The 20,979-nt window shown below is 40.3% G+C and overlaps 1 protein-coding gene across 1 annotated transcript in view; it reads right to left on the bottom strand.

Annotated features, from left to right (window-relative positions):
* The window catches only part of LOC138947027 (protein disulfide-isomerase A5-like), a 47,269-nt gene that overhangs the window by 17,069 nt on the left and 9,221 nt on the right, over window positions 1–20,979 (bottom strand). The window contains exons 3-12 of the mRNA XM_070318457.1: window positions 19,468–19,555; window positions 16,772–16,837; window positions 16,270–16,315; window positions 15,254–15,346; window positions 11,632–11,692; window positions 10,387–10,546; window positions 6,536–6,604; window positions 4,851–4,987; window positions 2,696–2,858; window positions 1,794–1,859 (exon numbers count right to left, since the gene is read on the bottom strand). Coding sequence (XP_070174558.1) covers window positions 1,794–1,859; window positions 2,696–2,858; window positions 4,851–4,987; window positions 6,536–6,604; window positions 10,387–10,546; window positions 11,632–11,692; window positions 15,254–15,346; window positions 16,270–16,315; window positions 16,772–16,837; window positions 19,468–19,555 — 949 coding nt within the window. The remainder of the gene's footprint in view (window positions 1–1,793; window positions 1,860–2,695; window positions 2,859–4,850; window positions 4,988–6,535; window positions 6,605–10,386; window positions 10,547–11,631; window positions 11,693–15,253; window positions 15,347–16,269; window positions 16,316–16,771; window positions 16,838–19,467; window positions 19,556–20,979) is intronic.

The raw sequence follows: 20,979 nt of genomic DNA, 5'->3' as shown, positions 1-20,979 counted from the left end.
GGTAAATTCTTCCCCCTAACCCGCGGGGGGACTGTAATGTCACGTGGGAAAGTTTCCCCACATGACAGTTGGCGCGTGACATTATGGGCCAGTCACTAGCGAAAGGGCTGGTCTCAAACGCGTGTACAGGAAGCATGTGGCAATGTGTGTCTGCGAAAATGCAAGGGTACTCACTCGTTCACAACCCATGCACACCTGACAGTTATTTCCGTAATTCTCAATTACTTTCTCGTTTTTGATTTCCAAGATTTCACTTTAGACAAGAGGGACAAGAAGAGAGGTCGTGTTTTTTTTCCAGTCTGGGTTATATCTCAGTGCCTTTCAGCTTGGTGTATTAGCAAATAAGGCTTTTATACATCTTAGAGTCAGTCAGGTTAATTGTCCCAGAAAGGGGGTCTCCTAATCAGCCCTGAAAGTGGCAAGTAGTTTACTCGCCATGGTGAGTAGAAACAATGTACTGGCGAGTAAAAACGTAAATCTACTCGCCAAATGTAAAGGCACATCTTGCCAGGGCTGTATGTTGGTTAATGAAATATTTCCTTTGGCTTGTAAAATGTCAGAGGCTAGTGCAGCATATGTGAGACTTTCAGGGCTGCAAATGATTTTACAGACTTTATGTAGCATTGCCACATCGCCCAGCGTCAACTGAGGACACAGTGAAAAGGCACTTTTTTTTCACTTTGAGTGAAAAATAATTGGCATAATTGATGTTTGTGAGTCACAAATTATGTATCAAATGAAAAAGGAATGAATAAAGAAATGATTCAAAAACAAAGTTTACTGTATGAAATTAATAAAAGATGTGTTTCGGAATATTTTGAGTGTGAAAGTGCGTGTTCGTCTTCACTGCCTCTCGCGGCCATTTTCGCGTCACTCTTTGCAGACGACCAGTTCATTTCAAACTGCTGGGAGTACCGTAATTTTCATTGGAGGGCTGTGATATTTTGCAACCAATCAGAGAAAGCTTTACATCTTTCGCATACAGAAAACCGCGCCCCACCGGAAGCTACATCTCCGTCAGCATGACGGTGAATATTACTCGTGTGAGTTTCACTAAAATTTGGTCTGAAAACTTCCATCGGCACACACGGTTCAAATGCAGTTTATAAAACATTAACTTCTGTTTCATTTAAGCCAAAAATCAAAAGAATCGAGCGAGAAATGACTTATTCCCAACGATTATGCTGCGCAAAACTGGACCCGAAAAATGCGAAACTCGGCCGATCAAAAGCCTGAAGAGGTTGCGATCTCGGCTCGCTCAAAGCAAAGTGATTTCGAACTAAAATGTTCATATCTCGCGAACTACTGCACCGATTTAAATAAAACAAATTGCTATGTGCTCAGAATTTTGATCTCTTTTTAAAATGGTGTGTTTCTTGTCATTCAACCATTAATTTCAAAATTTCATGTTATTGCCACAGCTATCAGTCTATGTCCCATGTATTTAGCTACTAGCTTTGTTCTCAAATGACGCCCAACATTTCTCAACTAAAATGACCATATCTCAAGAACTACTGCACCGATTTAAATAAAACAAATTGCTATGTGCTCAAAATTTTGATCTCTTTAAAATGGTGTGTTTTTTGTCATTCAACCGTTAATATCAAAATTTCATGTGTCATTGCTACTTTATGAAGAGAACAGTTGTTTCGTAGCGGGTACTTTTTCAAAAGCTACCTTCAGCATTCAACTCAATACTATGGGCACTCAGTAATGTAGTTTAAAGGCGTGGAACTTTGAAAAACAACAAATTACACACGGACAACTTCACGGACAACTTTAAAAAGACTCACTCTTTCATGAAGTCAATGATTTTGTCTTTCTCTCTCTCGTTGACATCAAAAGCATATTCCCCATCCCTGAAAAAGAAAATGCAAACATTGAGGAGTTATAAAAGAGATTTACACAAAACTAAGAGTGAGCACTCTGTAGATAGAGAGCCAGAGAGGTCAGTAAGTGAGTGAGTGAGTGAGAGTGAGTGAGTGAGAGTGTGTGTGTGAGTGTGTGTGTGTGTGCGAGTGTGTGTGTGAGTGTGTGTGTGAGTGTGTGTGTGTGTCTGCATGCGTGTGTGAATGTGTGAGCGCAAGTTTGTATGCATATCTGTCTGTCTGTTTTTGCCTATGTCAGTGCAAGTACTGTGCGTGATACATGAAATGTGATATGAATGCTGTTTTTATATGTTATACTCTTACTTTCTGCCTATGTCTTAATCCCAAGCGCAAGACAAATTCTTCTATGTGAAAATTGAAGCCAATAAATTTGAAGTTGAAGTTAAAGTTGAAGTTGAAGTATGCATTACTGTCTGTGCCTGTGAGTCAAACCATGCACATACCTAAATAAACATTCACCGTCCTCCCTCTTCACATTAAAGACATTTGCATCTCAAAGGCTATGTGATATGATTGTGTTGTTTTTTTAGTGCAATTTTTAATTCTCCTGTGCTGTCTAGAGACATAGTACATGCTGCCGCGCTAGCCAAGAAAATGTTCCCTCTTTATCTTTGCTGCGCTGGCAGCAAAACCCCTCCGCGCAGAGGTATTTCCAAACACATTGTACGTAGGGTGTGTGATGTATTTTATGTCTGTAACTGCCTGGCACTGCATGGCAATTGTCCTTGTTTTTATAAGTATACTACAACTTTGAGTCTGAGTCTGAGTAACATGTCAAACTCAAACTGGCAACTATCCCCACTTACTTGAAGTACTTGAGAGTAGGGAAGCCCTTGACTTTGTATTCTTCAGCCGCCTTGCGATGCTTGGTGGCGTCTACTGCAGCCACAATGCCTTCAATGCCCTGATCCTTCAGCAACTGTGCCGCCTCTTGGTAGTCTGGCTTCATCTTCTTACAGTGGCCGCACCCTGATCAATCAATAGATAAATGAATGATAAAATAAAATAATAATAATTTTAAACAATAAAAGCAAATGCTTACACGACTCGCCTTCGATATCCATCCGCCGCATAGTTGACTTCGCCCAGTTAATAACAGGCTTCAGAGAGAGTCCCTTTAATAGCTTGTGGTGCTTAAACTCATCATACACATGAGTGGTTCTTTGCTACTGGTCACAAGTGGGGGTCAGCTCACACGGACGCATTGTTCAATACAGTCTTGGGGAGAAACTGGTCACAAAGCACCCAGTACATGCCAGAGAGATAGGAGAATCGGCACAATCAAAGAAAATACCAAAATCATTCAATAGATCTGGAAATATTAAGATGTACTGTGAAAATGCTAGCAAAAATGGCGTCCAAAAACGGGAACGCACACTTGGTGCGTCTTTGAAGACTTACCTCCCGTTCTGTGTTGTTGATAATAGTCGTGTTTGTGCTGTTTTTGTTGAAATAGTATCTAATAAAACTGATGCAGTTCTTGAAATGTTGCAAATTATTGTTGTCTTTGTGAAATGCGAGATTGTTCTGAGGCGTAATCTGCATACGGCTGATGTCACACATAGGGTACCCCACTTCGATCAGCGTATCACTCCAAATGAGCTTCATAGCAGAAAAGCAAATACACTACCAAAACACTGCATAACAGATCTACAAGTCTGAGCCAGAATCATTGAAATTTACTTTCTGTATAAAATATTGCAATCAAATTTGTTCACGCCGTCACACAAATAACGCAGGTTACCCTCGCCTTCGATTCAAAGTAACTCCAATCTGACTGAATTACCATCGAAACGCAGATGACGAACTGATTCACCACACATTTGTGGTATTTTACACACAAATTTCAACTGTGTTGTTTCGCGATAAACAGCCATAAACAAACAAATGTGGCGCCGTCCCGTCGCCTCGGAAGGAATAACGCAGGTGACCAAGAGATTGTTTCCGATACCTGTCTGATTAAAATCATCGTTTTTTTCACGAATGACGGCTCTTTGGCAGATCTGGTGAGTTGGAAACTGTCTATGAATGTTTCATTTAATGTCAAATGCGTACATTCTTGTCGATATTGTTACCTTTGGGCTCATAAATGAAGTCAATGGTCGTGTTTTCCTAAAGTGACTTTTATCAGCATAGAACTTACTGTGCTTTGATCATTGACTGAGAAGAATCTTCCGATGACACTAGTTCATTTCACTACGCGACTGCAGATCTGCAAGGAAACTTATGGCAGGGGAAATAAGCTTAACTGAAGACGAATAAGCGGAGTAACTGTTCTTCAACGGATTGCTCTTACACTGATCTAGATATTTAGATCTTGTCGTCTGCTAGTCTGCTAGTAAGTAGTCTTCGGTCGTGTGAAAGTCACATCTATTTCGACTGTGTGCATCGATCCGTGTAGTGAAATGTTGATCTTTGATGATTTGGCAACATAATTTCGCCACAAGTGCTTCGAGTGTATCTTTTGAAAACATCTTTTAACAAGACTGTGTTTCGACAGCCCAGACGGAGAGGATCCTCGATAGCTCACAGGGTATATAATGTTTTCCGCCGTTTTTTAAAGAATCCTTTCAAATTTACTATTCCAAAAGTACCCTATGACACGACTCGAGTGGCAAAGAACATTCTCTGCAATTCCTGTCTCAGTCCGTGCAGCCGTTTCGGGTCCTATCGTCATCATACAAACATACACACAGACACACAAAAACCAGCTTTAAAAGTTAGATTATGTAAGAACCATGTGAACCAGTGATTTTTTCTTATGTACATCAGATACTACAGTATTTCTGCTTGACGAAAAGCTATATTTCAAAAACAAAACTAGAGATTTGAATTTTGACCACTTTTCCCCCTTTCTGTCACCAGTACTGAAGAACAACTCACATACAAGCAGCATGACCAAAAGCACACATTTCACATTTAATAAATGTGTCAGCACCCTTAAACGAATCATGAACTTACATGGAGCATAAAACATGACGAGAACTGAGGGGTGAGTCTTCATGAACTCATCAAAGTTGCCGTCCTCCAGATGAGCCACCTCTGATGGTTCTTCCGACCACTCCGCCTCCTTCTTAGGCTCCTCTGGCGCCTTGGGGCTGAGAAAAACCAATCAGAAGAATAAGGATAATATGAGTTATTTCTAATATGCTGACTGTTAGCAAATGATAACAAGACATGTCGAGAAAAAAGATATCAAGCATGAGCCTTTTAGGCGAATGCTGATATCGTTTGTGAGACATGTCTGTTATCATTTGCTAACAGTCAGCATATTAGAAATAACGGTTTTATTACCGTTTAATTCGACCAAAAGAAATTTCGAAGCAACCCCGCGAATTAGACAGAACAGCCGCAATGGGAACTTGAGCCCTTCTACCTCATTATGCCTGTCAGTCAAAGAATTCTCGTGACCTGAGTCAGTCAATCACAGTAACACACCTCACGTGATGAATATTCACAGGTCAAATGCCTTTGACACACAACAATCTGACAAGATAAACCTTGTTGAACATGCGTTTCGGTTGCTTCGCTTTTTCTCGTTGAACAAAGAGCGACAGATTTAGAACCGACTCCAGACGGATGGAAAATGACGTAAAGATACATTTGATGTAAAGCGAGTGGCGCAATTTCACTTGATTTTTCCGAACTTTGATCATTTAGATTTCAAGTGAGCGGTCGGCATTGCACACTCAGACGACGGGCGGTGCCTTGTTGTTCCGTTACGCACCCACCGACAAAACTCGCTTTTTTTAGATAAAGAGAGTATTACCTGACAGCATTTGAAGTGTCATTCTTTAGAATAAATCACGCCGATATTGTTGAATTACATTTTTACTTTGTCTTGTTAATTTTTAGCGTGATAAACAAAAAGGGTCCCTGCCTGAACGTTATAACATTTAGAGGGTCACCTACAATCCGTCCTGATTGGTCAAAAAGCCACATGGAGCACTGAATTGGTAATAAGATTTTATATAGTGCTGTGAGGTTACCCTCCTGGAAATTCGGGCTGCTTTCTAACTGGGGGAAGCGAGCTGCCAAACAGTACGGAGCTACCCATTTTTTCATTTTTTTCCCTGCATGCGTGTATTCCTGTTTCCAAGCCCTGAGACTTTCACTGTCAACTGGGGTTATTTATCGTGCGCATGCGTGCACACGGGGTGTTTGGACACCGAGGAGAGTCTGCACAAAGTTGACTCTGGGAAAAAATTCCTCGCCGAACGTGGGGATTAAACCCACGCCCATAGCGACAACTGGTTCTGGAGTCAGCACCGCTACCAACTGAACTATTTCACTGCCCCTCCAAAGAAGCACCGAACATTTAAAGATATACTATCTTTACCTTGTAAATCACTACTGATCCACACATGCTTTCATGTATGCCAGTACCGTGGACCTAACAAAAAAAGAATGATGGTTCTCTCACCAAAGTGTGACCGAGTTCAACATTTCAGCTGACCTTATCAATATTATATCAGCCTAAAATTCAATAGCAGCAATTGGGTGCATTCAATTTTGTTCACCAGCTACAAAGGGGAATGTCCTATTTCGATCATAGAGTGAAGCTGTTGCAATTGACTTTCAAATCCATTCCTGTCTCCGATAAGCTTAGGCTCATCAATTAGCAATCAACATATTCAGGAACTCACTTATTCATCCAGGAAACGATTCCCTCTTTATTGTTTTCTCCCCCGTAACGGTACTTGAGCTTGCCTTTCCTGAAAAACAGGAAAAAAAGAAATTCAAACAACAGATATATTTCCTAAACTATGGCACGTTAGAGACTTTAGGCCAAACTTGCACACCTACAGTGCATTCAAGGCACAATACTCTCCGTGTAAATATTTACTTATAAACATTTAGACTGAAGTTATCAATCTAAGGATCTTCTTCAGCAAAAACATATTGAATAAAAGGAATAGGAAAGAATAAAAGAGAACAGAAGAGGACAAACGATAAACTATAACTGTTATAGCAATTTAAATTAAAATAAAATCAATGAAATTAAAGGAATTATTTCATTGAAGCTTGCCTTCACCTTTAAAACTAGGAACATCAGTCCTGTGTCCCAAAAAGCAATGTACTCACGTTAAAATGACGAACACGGAACGAATAACAGCGACGTTTCGACCTAAGGGTCTTCTTCAGGCACAAAAACACAAAAGTACACACACAAAAAAGAAGAAGAAAGACGATAGAACAGATAAAGAGGAGAATAACTGACAAAACAACTGCACTGCACAAACTAACAAACCACAGTACATACTCAAATACACAAACACAAATACACTATTCCACAGTACATATTCAAACACAAACACACAATTCCACAGGACATACTTAAACACAAACACAAATACACTATTCCACAGAACATACTTAAACACAAACACAAATACACAGTACATACTCAAACACACAAACACAAATACACTATTCCACAGTACCTACTCAGGGGAAGCAATCCAGTGTCGACCAAACACACAGAGTGACAGACACAAATACACTATTCCATAGTACATACTCAAACACACAAACACAAATACACTATTCCACAGTACATATTCAAACACAAAAACACAAAAACACTATTCCACAGTACATACTTAACACAAATACACTATTCCAAAGTACATACTCAAACACACAGACACAAATACGTAGAGGTTACATGCTGAGTCTCAGTGATTATTAAAAATAATGGTCGAAGTTAGCGGATCATGAAAAATGCGAGCTTCAGCGAGCTTTTTCATGACCGCGAACTGAGACCATTATTTTTAATAATCACTGAGACGAGGTGTGTAACCTCTTTATTCCTCCTTTCTTCAGTTATTCAAAGAAAACAGGAGTTTTTGTGCGAAAGTTTGATCGAATCCGAATCACTCAACCAGTCAACCTGCGCAGGCGATCGATTAATGCGCGGTTGTATAGTTCCGTGCAAATCATTCCATTCTGTTAACACTTCTTGTCAGTTTCCCTGTTTTGGACTAAAATCAAGTACACAGATATGCTGTTATTCTGCTGTGGTGGTAAAGGCAGATATTGTGTGTTCTTTTTATGTTTTAGTATCGCTTAGGATAATGTTCTTTCGTCAAATGGGACTAGCAGACGAACATTTGCACCCGTGTTCCAATGTTAATTACTGTATGAAGTTCAGTTTTCTGGGGAAAATAGTGTATGAAACCGCTTTATGTTGTTTAAATTGATGAGATGTGTGCATTTGGTTGCGTGTGATCTGTTTATAAAATGAAATATTGTTGAAAACTGACCGTCGGATTGCAGTCAGTGTTGTCGAAGAAACTGAGTGACAAGAAGGGGAACTACTCTTGTCGCTAGACAAAGTATGAGTTACTTACCTTGGAAATTTGCTTGTGATGAACGTTTGTGCACGGCAGATCTAGATTCAGAAAACAACCGAACTCATGGATTTTATATGGAGATTCATGTGTTCAGGCCTGTAGTTGTTAATTTAAATGCGGTATGCTTGTATTGTTTGCTCCAGAAATGTATACTTCGTACATTAGAGCGTTCGGAACTTTTCAGTCGCAAAAGTAGTACCGAAACAGAACAGCTTCTCAACCCATTGCACTATCGAGGATTCAGGTTGTTGCTGGCTCGTTATTTGTTTGGTTGCTGGGTCATTATCGAAAAATAACTAGCTCTACAAGTTTACAGAGGTAAAGAAGCAGAGCTAGAGGGGGGAATAAACTATTCCACAGTACATACTCAAACACACAGACACAAATACACTATTCTACGGTACATACTCAAACACACAGACACAAATACACTATTCTACGGTACATACTCAAACACACAGACACAAATACACTATTCTACGGTACATACTCAAACACACAGACACAAATACACTATTCTACAGTACATACTCAAACACACAGACACAAATACACTATTCTACAGTACATACTCAAACACACAGACACAAATACACTATTCTACAGTACATACTCAGGGGAAGCAATCCAGTGTCGACCAAACACACAGACACAAATACACAACGTCACTATTCCACAGTACATACTCAAACACACAGACACAAATACACTATTCTACAGTACATACTCAAACACACAGACACAAATACACTATTCTACAGTACATACTCAAACACACAGACACAATTACACTATTCCACAGTACATACTCAAACACACAGACACAAATACACTATTCTACAGTACATACTCAAACACAAACACACTATTCCACAGTACATACTCAAACACACAGACACAAATACACTATTCTACAGTACATACTCAAACACAAACACACTATTCCACAGTACATACTCAAACACACAGACACAAATACACTATTCTACAGTACATACTCAAACACAAACACACTATTCCACAGTACATACTCAAACACACAGACACAAATACACTATTCTACAGTACATACTCAGGGGAAGCAATCCGGTGTCGACCAAACACACAGACACAAATACACAACGTCACTATTCCACAGTACATACTCAAACACACAGACACAAATACACTATTCTACGGTACATACTCAAACACAAACACACTATTCCACAGTACATACTCAAACACACAGACACAAATACACTATTCTACGGTACATACTCAAACACAAACACACTATTCCACAGTACATACTCAAACACACAGACACAAATACACTATTCTACGGTACATACTCAAACACAAACACACTATTCCACAGTACATACTCAAACACACAGACACAAATACACTATTCCACAGTACATACTCAGGGGAAGCAATCCAGTGTCGACCAAACACACAGACACAAATACACTATTCCACAGTACATACTCAAACACACAAACACACACTATTCCACAGTACATACTCAAACACACAGACACAAATACACTATTCTACAGTACATACTCAAACACACAGACACAAATACACTATTCCACGGTACATACTCAAACACAAACACACTATTCCACAGTACATACTCAAACACACAGACACAAATACACTATTCTACGGTACATACTCAAACACAAACACACTATTCCACAGTACATACTCAAACACACAGACACAAATACACTATTCTACAGTACATACTCAAACACAAACACACTATTCCACAGTACATACTCAGACACAAATACACTATTCTACAGTACATACTCAAACACACAGACACAAATACACTATTCCACGGTACATACTCAAACACAAACACACTATTCCACAGTACATACTCAAACACACAGACACAAATACACTATTCTACAGTACATACTCAGGGGAAGCAATCCAGTGTCGACCAAACACACAGACACAAATACACAACGTCACTATTCCACAGTACATACTCAAACACACAGACACACAAATACACTATTCTTCAGTACATACTCAAACACAAACACAAATACACTATTCTACAGTACATACTCAGGGGAAGCAATCCAGTGTCGATCAAACGCACAGACACAAATACACTATTCCACAGTACATACTCAAAGTAGTATATGGTGGGGAAGCCTGTGATGTTGTAGGTGGTCCGTAGACTCATCATGTGCGGTTTGTCAACGTCAATGCCGACCAAGTGAGCTTTGCCCTTTACCTCAGTAGCCGCTGCGGCGAAGTCCGGCTTCAACCGCTTGCAGTAACCACACCCTGAAAAGCGCAAGGCAAAGATTGCAAAGCAAAATGCACACAAAAACACAAATTCTTCCTTTGGCTCCTATAATCCTGAAGTATAATCATAACAATTACATAATAATAAATAACTTTTCTATAGCGCGAGTCCCATCAATTGGCTCCAGGCGCTTTACAAATTCATTCTATAACAAACCAGCATAGGATACATTAGGATACTTTTGCTTAAAATTGGATTCAGTAGCAGTAGTCACAATTAGCATCTGGTTGTTTAGACCTGTTTGAAAGTGTCAACGTCTGAGCTGTGGGCAAAAAGGCAACAAGCCAAGGGGCCAGTACTAGGGCCTCAGTAGAAATAATAATTATACAACCTACAAATCGGGTGTCAATTAAGTGCTTGTGAGAAATATCATTACGTCTTGACCTCTCAAAGTCAATGTAAGCGTTTGACATATGCGAACTGTGGAATACTGTAACCAGGTCACGGCAGCTGGCACAACCAAGTCTATCAAAGGTCTTCAAACAAAGATCAAGATAATTCAGCAATTAGTCAAGCTACGTCACGGGGAAGACTCAAAGACTGATGATGGACATGCAGAAACAGACACTGATGATAAATGACAATGATAATAAAATGACAGTGATGTGAATCATGTAGACATCAGAAGAACCATGTCAACAAGACATACTCAGAAAACACTTTTAAAAATCGCTTGTTAAAAAAAATGACAAATGAAAAGATGATTACATCAGACCACCAACAGCCGTAAAAAGTTAGGAAAGAGAACTTGACCAGTCACATCACAAAGTAGTAGAAGTGGTACTCTATGAAGAGGAGTATTGAATGGCCATTTTGAAGTCATGACAGAGAAACAAAATCCCACCACAGCTGGTTTTCTTTTAGCCCCGATAAAGTGATATCACATACTGAAAGAAGAGTGAACATTTTGAGATTCATTCAGTGTAATAACGAATCTCCCATGGGGCTAAATAAAGAGATTTCCCAATGGCCACTGTATGAGAATCATGAAGCATGCCAATGAAATGAGAATATGATGACGAGAATACGTAATGTGAAAGACACAAGATATTGGCTTACTTACAAGGTGCATAAAACATAACCAGAGCAGCACTTTTATCTTTCTTCAGCAGCTTGGAAAGACCCTGAGAAAACACCAACCACTTTGTTTGAGAAGACACACAAGCCATCAAATAAGTCTTGGCCTATTGTACTGCACAGTGTAATCTTGCATCGTGAAACCATCAACAGATTGAAGATAAATAGCAACAGCCACTAAAGTAAGAATAGACTAGTTTCAAATGTTTCAAATCTGAAGAAAACAAACCTGTCACTAACAAATGGTTTGGTTGGGAAAGTCGACTTAAATGATTTGCTCTTCAATACATATCCCTAGAACATGGACGTCTATGGCTGTTTTTTCAATGTGTATCAAGCATAGTACAGACTGAGCCATTAGTTATTTCTGAAACATACCCAAACATAAGCTTTCCAAAAACCAATAGCCAATGGACGATTTTTGGAAATAACTCTTTCGGGTTTGTAGGTGTTGTAAAAGAGTGCAAACCTTTTCTTGCAAAACCTCCCACCAACAAAGGATGGACCCAGACCTGATTACCACTAAAATTTCCTGGTGTACAAATGAGGCTAAAAATGTGTACAATCAGAATTTTAAGGTGTTCAATTCATTCTCGCGGTACACACTGTGCTTTATTCCCCCCTCAAACCCCATTATTTAAAGACTGTAAATACATGTAAGAAAGAATTTGTGCTGAAAGTAAATTAAAAATTTTTTGTTGAAAACAAAAACCCATACACTATTAGATATTTGAAAATGTGACACAAAACGAATGATAGAAAAACATAATTTTTATTTTTGACCTCTGAGGAAAATTTGCATCAGCTGCTGTCAGCAGTATTGAGTCAGCCCTTCATTTCTGTCACTGCACTGGTCAGTATTTTCTGGTCTCATACAGTCCTCTTTACACATTGCTTTCTAGGCTCACACAGTCCTCTTCAGACTTATATATTTTTTTATTATTTTTTTTATAATTTTTTTTTATAATAATTTTTTTGTTTTTTTTTTATTTTTATTTGTTTTTTTTGTGCGTATGATTTTAATGTCTGGCGTATAATCGTACAGCGGTCTTCAATTTCGTAAGATTGTACGCAAATTTCGTACAGTAACCAGGTCTGTGGACCAATCACTAGCGAGAGGTCTGTCAGAAACACGTGGACCAAAGCATGACTGTTTCCAACAGACCTATCCAGGCATGGGAATTGAAAATTGTAAAAAAGGCTGAACATTTTTAACTGAAGACGCGAAGCGTCAAGTCGACGGCGCGAAGCGTCAAGTCGACGGCGCGAAGCGCCTAGCCTTACTAGGGGGGTCCGGGGGCATGCCCCCCCGAAAATTTTGTTCTTCAAAGAACCCAGATGGTGCAATCTGGTGTCATCTGAGCTCCAAGTTTGCCATTAAATTCTGTTTTTATAATCAGAGTTTTTAGTACCAATTTTTGATTTTTTGAAGAAGAAAAATATATACATGTATAATTATATGGTTGAAATTTGTTAAAAAATTGATCTGTTGAGACAAACAGGAAAATGTAACTTGTAACACAATCTGGTTTACTTTCAAACATAAAAGTTACAAAGGCTCACCAATAAGAATTGCCTACTTAAGTTACTTTCCCATGATCTCTTACAATGAGTTTAAAAAAAAAGTATAAAAAAAAAGAAGAAGAAAATAAGGCTCAACGCATAGATTTTTCTTCGATTTGTGGGTTAGCGGTTTGGGTACCAGCCCAGCTCCAACCCTTGCTTAAATTTGGTAAATATAGTTCGAAGATTACGAATACAATCAGCACAGTGACATTCGAATGGAGACAAGAAGGGCAAAGCCCATACGACTCACATGCTTGACCTTGACATGGTCAAATAACTAAACCTAGCAATGACATCATACACTAAGAACTGCTTTACACATTTTTCCTACCAAAATACATGTGACCTTGACCCAAGGTCAAGGTCATCCAAGGTCATGCAACACAAAGCTGTTAATTCAAGACATAGGAAGTACAATGGTGCTTATTGGCTCTTTCTACCATGAGATATGGTCACTTTTAGTGGTTCACTACCTTATTTTGGTCACATTTCATAAGGGTCAAAGTGACCTTGACCTTGATCATATGTGACCAAATGTGTCTCATGATGAAAGCATAACATGTGCCCCACATAATTTTTAAGTTTGAAACAGTTATCTTCCATAGTTCAGGGTCAAGGTCACTTCAAAATATGTATACAATCCAACTTTGAAGAGCTCCTGTGACCTTGACCTTGAAGCAAGGTAAACCAAACTGGTATCAAAAGATGGGGCTTACTTTGCCCTATATATCATATATAGGTGAGGTATTCAATCTCAAAAACTTCAGAGAAAATGGGAAAAATGTAAAAAATAGCTGTTTTTTAGGCAACATTTATGGCCCCTGCGACCTTGACCTTGAAGCAAGGTCAAGATGCTATGTATGTTTTTTGGGGCCTTGTCATCATACACCATCTTGCCAAATTTGGTACTGATAGACTGAATAGTGTCCAAGAAATATCCAACGTTAAAGTTTTCCGGACGGACGGACGGACGGACGACTCGGGTGAGTACATAGACTCACTTTTGCTTCGCATGTGAGTCAAAAAACTGAAACAGATGCGCAAAGTTCAGATCTAGAGCGGTGTTCTTCGCTTGACTTGAGACAAAATCTGTTCTTCTTCTGCCGTATAAAATCGAAGGAAAATCAAACAATTCAGGAGCACTGTGCCTTACTTGAGCAGAAAAAAACCCACCTGGCAAACGTTGATAGTCCTTCAGAGAAGAGCACGTGTCAATGTGCTTCTTCCTGCGGAGATGGTCAGTAACAGTTAGTAGGTGTTGCAGACGATGCACCATGCTGAACCACGGACATCAATTTTTCTAAATCGGGTGCCGACGCGCTGTTTGTCTCTATTCATTTCCACAACTGCCGACACCCACTCCCATTTCCATTTGTTCGCGCATCCAGTGTCATCGAAACTTTGACCACGTTTTACAACACGCGCGATCGACATTTTCACTGGTACACTGCGTTCAATGCTGTCGCGTGCCCGCGAATCCTATAGCGTGCCCGCGAATCAACAGCGAGCTGTTTCACTCAAAGTTCAAGTAACTGAGGCGGGCGGTAGCAGTGCGTGAACAAAGTTTTCGCGGGCTTTTGCGCTAAGGCAAAAGTAACCGGTGCTTTTTTTGTGTGCTTCCCCCCTTTATTTTTTCGGCGGACACTTTTGCTTTTCCGGCGGAACAAACAAAAATGTCGGCGGAAATCCGCCGTTTGGCGGACAATTCCCATGCCTGCTATCGCTAGTGATTGGTCCATCCTTTGTTTCAATGTTTGTCAGAGGTTTTGCAAGAAAAGGTCACTCTCCCACAACCCATACAAACCCGACGGAGTTACTTTTCAGAATTCGTCTATTCACCTAGAAGAACCTACTCAAATGTTCAAAACACACAACTATCAAAACAAGAAGTTGTTAAACAGTGAACCATTAATTCACAATTGAATAGATTATAAAATGGACACATTAACTTTCATTTTTAAACAGGACAGTAAGTATCAGTTCAGATATATAAACAGAAAGACGCAAGAAACTTAAAAAAAAAAAAAAATCGTTCTTCTCACATCTTCCGTGTCTATATGAACAACATCAACAGCGGTTGGGTCCTCATCCCAGGGTATGTCTCCTGTGGGGTCCATTAGAAAATTCACCATAGACTGCAACACACAAACACAGTGTTCTGGAACTGTTCAACCTGTAAGCAATTCTCATGAGAAAATCCACCCCAGACTTTAACAAACGAACACTGTTCTCTAGAACAGTTCAACGTGCAAGTAATTCTCTGAGACAGTATAAATAGTTAAGCAGTTAAAGCTCATGGCCCTTTCCTACTTCTGTTAAATCAATAGACTCAACAAGAGAATGGCCTTCAGTGCTGGTCGGCATAAACAAACAGCCTGAACACACAGATGTTGCCAGTCTCAGTTCAAATATAGTCTTTCGGACGAGACGAAAAACCGAGGTCCCTTCGTGTACACTACATTGGGGTGTGCACATTAAAGATCCCACGATTGACAAAAGGGTCTTTCCTGGCAAAATTGTATAGGCATAGATAAAAATGTCCACCAAAAAACCCGTGTGACTTGGAATAATAGGCCGTGAAAAGTAGGATATGCGCCGAAATGGCTGCGATCTGCTGGCCGATGTGAATGCGTGATGTATTGTGTAAAAAAAATTCCATCTCACACGGCATAAATAAATCCCTGCGCCTTGAATATGTGCGCGATATAAATTGCATAAAAATAAAAATAAAATAAAATATATCCCTGCGCTTAGAACTGTACCCACGGAATACGCGCGATATAAGCCTCATATTGATTGATTGAAATATAAACATGTCATCACATAAGAGCAAACCCCACTGAGGGGTTATAGCAACAGTCAGACTTGCTTTGGCGACCGACTCTCAATAACAAATAGTCGTACCCATTTTCTCTAGGCAGAAAAAAAACAAAACAATGTGTAGTTGTAGTAACCTGTTACCTTTACCATCTATTTTTTTTTTCTTGGCCTAACGAACAACTGCCCATTATTTTTTCATCCCAAATCCTTCAATGGGCACAAAAGCTGTCATATTTACCTTGAGAGCCAGTTTTCTGTCATAGTCCTTGTTGAAATCGCCATCTCTGCAACAGAAAACATCTCCAGAGTGAACTGATGATCAAACTCAGTAATTATGCCCTTTGAGTCTGTTGAAAATGTACTTTAGTCACGCACAATTAAGATAGGCATGACTGTAAAAGTAAGATGTTGCTCTGAAAGTTATTGAAAAGGGTAAATTGAGACTTCCATTATGCAAAGTTTGGGTTTGTCGTTGTTGCTGTAACTATATTCCTTAAAAGCTTAAACAAAACATTTCTCACACACATAAATTATCCACACAAAAAGCTATGTCTGTTCACCAAAATATACATGTTTGCTCCAAATCCATCATCAAACTCGGTTAGTATTAAAACAATCAGAGAATTTTTTTTTTAAGTAAACAAACAAACAAATAAAAGAGAAAAAAAAATGGCAGTAAAGATTGGAAATCACAGAAAACTGGTCTTCCGTTATTGAGCAGGCAAATACTGATCACTCACTTGTAATGCTTCAGTTCAACGGTTGTGGGCGATACTTTCAGCTTCTTGCAAAACTTCTTGTCCTCACTGAAAGTGTAAAAACAAATTATTAGACACCATTCTGCATTTTCTACATTATAACAGAAGGAAAGCAGTAACAGAAAGAGCAGAAAGAGAGAGGGAAATGTTACATGCACCAACATCGTTGAACGCTGAAGAAGAAGAAGTTACATGCACCACCAATGCAATTTCTCCATGTGACATAATAAAGTTAATTTGAAATTATTTTTTTCAAAAGAGAGGTATCGAGATAGAAAAAAAACAGAACTACAATCGTCATGACAAAACTTTGAAAAAGTACGATGAAAAGCAGGAGTTAATGATCCAGAAATTAGTTTTTGTTTGTTTGTTTGCTTAACGCCCAGCCGACAACGAAGGGCCATATCAGGGCAGTGCTGCTTTGACATATAACGTGCGCCACACACAAGACAGAAGTCGCAGCACAGGCTTCATGTCTCACACAGAGACATTATTCTGACACCGGACCACCCAGTCCTAGCACTAACCCCATAATGCCAGACGCCAGGCGGAGCAGCCACTAGATTGCCAATTTTAAAGTCTTAGGTATGACCCGGCCGGGGTACGGTTCGAACCCACGACCTCCCGATCACGGGGCGGACGCCTTACCACTAGGCCAACCGTGCCGGTCAGAAATTAGTTGCAATGCAGGATTATCTGATTGTGTTGAGAGTTCCAAGGCTCCCACACAACACACAAAGACATATTTACAGACACAAGGAGCAAAGCATCAAGAGAGAGAGAAGGCAAGAGAGAGAGAAGGCAAGAGAGAGAGAAGGCGAGAGAGAGAGAAGGCGAGAGAGAAGGCGAGAGAGAGAGAGAGAGAGAGAGAGAGAGAGAGAGATCATGAGAGAGAGAGAGATCATGAGAGAGAGAGAGATCATGAGAGAGAGAGGGGGAGAGAGAGAGAGAGAGGGGGGGAGAGAGAGAGAGAGAGAGAGAGAGAGAGAGAGAGAGAGAGAGAGAGAGAGAGAGAGAGAGAGAGAGAGAGAGAGAGAGAGAATCAGAATCAGAATGGTTTATTTGCTCAGGCAATATGCCCATTGCAAGTTGGGGTGGATTTGGGGAAGGGTATTCGAACACTCAAATATCGAAACCGAAGCCGATAGTGCATTTACACAAAGTTGCATAAGAGTGTCCGTTCAAACTGACATTACGACATGTCAGACGTGTCGCGCTCTGAACGAGGCTATAAAGTGTCCGTTCAATGCCCATTGTTTTTCACAATACACACGATTTCATGTTCGATCGCGAAACGTTCGTTAACCAAGGTAGAACCGGATCAAGTCAATTAGGATCTTCTGTCTTGCTTGAACCTTCCGTAGATGGTGTTGTGGTATGTTCCATCTGTCCACTGGTCTCCACGAGGCGAGCCGCTGCATGTAGCCTAGTTCCTCTGGAATCATGTTCTTGGAACCCTGCTTGATGAACCAGAATGTTACTTCATCGCTGTATTCAATCTGTGGGTTGGACACAAGCACAAGATCGTCCGTCTCGAAAATGTACAGCGGTTCTGTTGTGCTGTCATCAGTCACAATCCTGTGATGTGTGTTGTTCCTGCGCCTGTCCCGGAGACGACGCTGCAATGGCCTGTCCATGATTGCCCCAGTATACTCTTTAACTGTGTCAAAAGGATCGTCTTTTTCTGGGTCAATACAGTTTTCCCCAGGCACTCTTTCTGTTGTCATGTGTTCAGCTGTTTCAAGGCCGTGCTCTTCTGCGTGCAATGTCGTTGAATAAACAGAAAATGGGTCGCCACTTGCCAACACAGTCGAGTCACTACTGTTTGCACGTGACTTTCCAGCGGTCACCGTGTCGAGGTCTGTGTCAGGTGTGTGATCTTTTGTATGGCAATTACTCAGTTGTTTTTTGGGTGTAGCAGAGAGACATATTTACAGACACAAGGAGCAAAGCATCAAGAGAGAGAGAAGGCAAGAGAGAGAGAAGGCAAGAGAGAGAGAAGGCGAGAGAGAAGGCGAGAGAGAGAGAGAGAGAGAGAGAGAGAGAGAGAGAGAGAGAGAGAGAGAGAGAGAGAGAGAAGGCGAGAGAGAGAGAGATCATGAGAGAGAGAGAGATCATGAGAGAGAGAGAGATCATGAGAGAGGGAGGGAGAGAGAGAGAGAGAGAGGGGGGGAGAGAGAGAGAGAGAGAGAGAGAGAGAGAGAGAGAGAGAGAGAGAGAGAGAGAGAGAGAGATAGAAAACAACAGAGATCAAGAGAACAGAGCTTCAATTTTACAAAAATCAACTACGAGAGGATATATTCTTAAACAGCAACTTGGGCTATCTTTTTTCTTTTTTTGTATTTTCATAACTGTATTGTCCCATCGCTTGGGAATTCGGATCGCTTTCTCCCAAATGAAAGCTAGCAGCAACAGAGCCATGCTACCCAGGTGTGTGCGTGTATAGGTGTTATCAGCCATGCACCTGCACTTATGCAGAATGACCAGGGTCTTTTACGTGCCACAGTGGTGGAACATGGATACCGAGTCTGCACAACAAGTTGACCCGTGTCCGGTCCGGCCCGGATTCAAACCTGTGACCCTCGGATCACAAGTCCAATGCTCTACCAACTGAGCTAACGGACCCCCATCACCAATACAAAGTTAATCTGACATCACAGGGGCACAGCAAAACTTACCCACAGTTGACATACGCCAGCGTTGCTTTCCCTTTCATTTCTTCCGCCACCTGCTCAAACAAAGTCATGGACTTTGCAGCTGCTTTGTCTGCAATGGAGAAAAAAAAGCAATAAATATAAAATTCAACACAAATGCTTTAGAACAACTTGAAAACTTGAATGTAAAGTCAATTAATTTAGTTAAGGATGTTTATTCTTCGTTAACTGCTGGGCCGTCATTGCTAGGCCGTTCACTACAGTCCATGTCCCTTAACATTGCTTTCCTGCAGATGTCTCAAAGCTAGGTCCCACTGCAGCTTATACCTTATGCTCAGCGTTGTGGATTCCAGCCACATATTGACGTCGTCATGGAATTTTGGTGTAACTTGATTCTTGGCAATTTTGACTGTAAATCAAACGATTGACAATGCATGATGTAACATTCATTTATCTTTCTATCTACACCAGGTACAAATATGAACACTATTTCATTATAACAATAATCAGTTCTGTCCTACTCCTAAATAGCTGTCTAGAACAAGTTACGCCAAATTTCATAACGACGTCTATATGGTACTATGTTGTGGATGTTGAGCCCATGAGTATACTGGTAGTTACAACAACAAAACAGGTCTTTGTGCGCATGTCTAATGACTCCATAAAGATCAAGTAAAAGAACAAGAAGAAACAAGAAGGGCAAAGCCCATACGACTCACATGCTTGACCTTGACCTTTACATGACCTTGACCTTCAGGGTCAAGGTCAAATAACTAAACCTAGCAATGACATCATACACTAAGAACTGCTTTACACATTTTTCCTACCAAAATACATGTGACCTTGACCCAAGGTCAAGGTCATCCAAGGTCATGCAACACAAGCTGTTAATTCAAGACATAGGAAGTACAATGGTGCTTATTGGCTCTTTCTACCATGAGATATGGTCACTTTTAGTGGTTCACTACCTTATTTTGGTCACATTTCATAAGGGTCAAAGTGACCTTGACCTTGATCATATGTGACCAAATGTGTCTCATGATGAAAGCATAACATGTGCCCCACATAATTTTTAAGTTTGAAACAGTTATCTTCCATAGTTCAGGGTCAAGGTCACTTCAAAATATGTATACAATCCAACTTTGAAGATCTCCTGTGACCTTGACCTTGAAGCAAGGTAAACCAAACTGGTATCAAAAGATGGGGCTTACTTTGCCCTATATATCATATATAGGTGAGGTATTCAATCTCAAAAACTTCAGAGAAAATGGGGAAAATGTGAAAAATACCTGTTTTTAGGCAACATTTATGGCCCCTGCGACCTTGACCTTGAAGCAAGGTCAAGATGCTATGTATGTTTTTTGGGGCCTTGTCATCATACACCATCTTGCCAAATTTGGTACTGATAGACTGAATAGTGTCCAAGAAATATCCAACGTTAAAGTTTTCCGGACGGACGGACGGACGGACGGACGACTCAGGTGAGTACATAGACTCACTTTTGCTTCGCATGTGAGTCAAAAACTCTTCATTTTA

This window comes from Littorina saxatilis, linkage group LG14 (genome assembly GCF_037325665.1).
Source record: "Littorina saxatilis isolate snail1 linkage group LG14, US_GU_Lsax_2.0, whole genome shotgun sequence".
Taxonomy (NCBI): domain Eukaryota; kingdom Metazoa; phylum Mollusca; class Gastropoda; order Littorinimorpha; family Littorinidae; genus Littorina; species Littorina saxatilis.
This window is presented reverse-complemented; position numbering and strand designations above follow the sequence as displayed.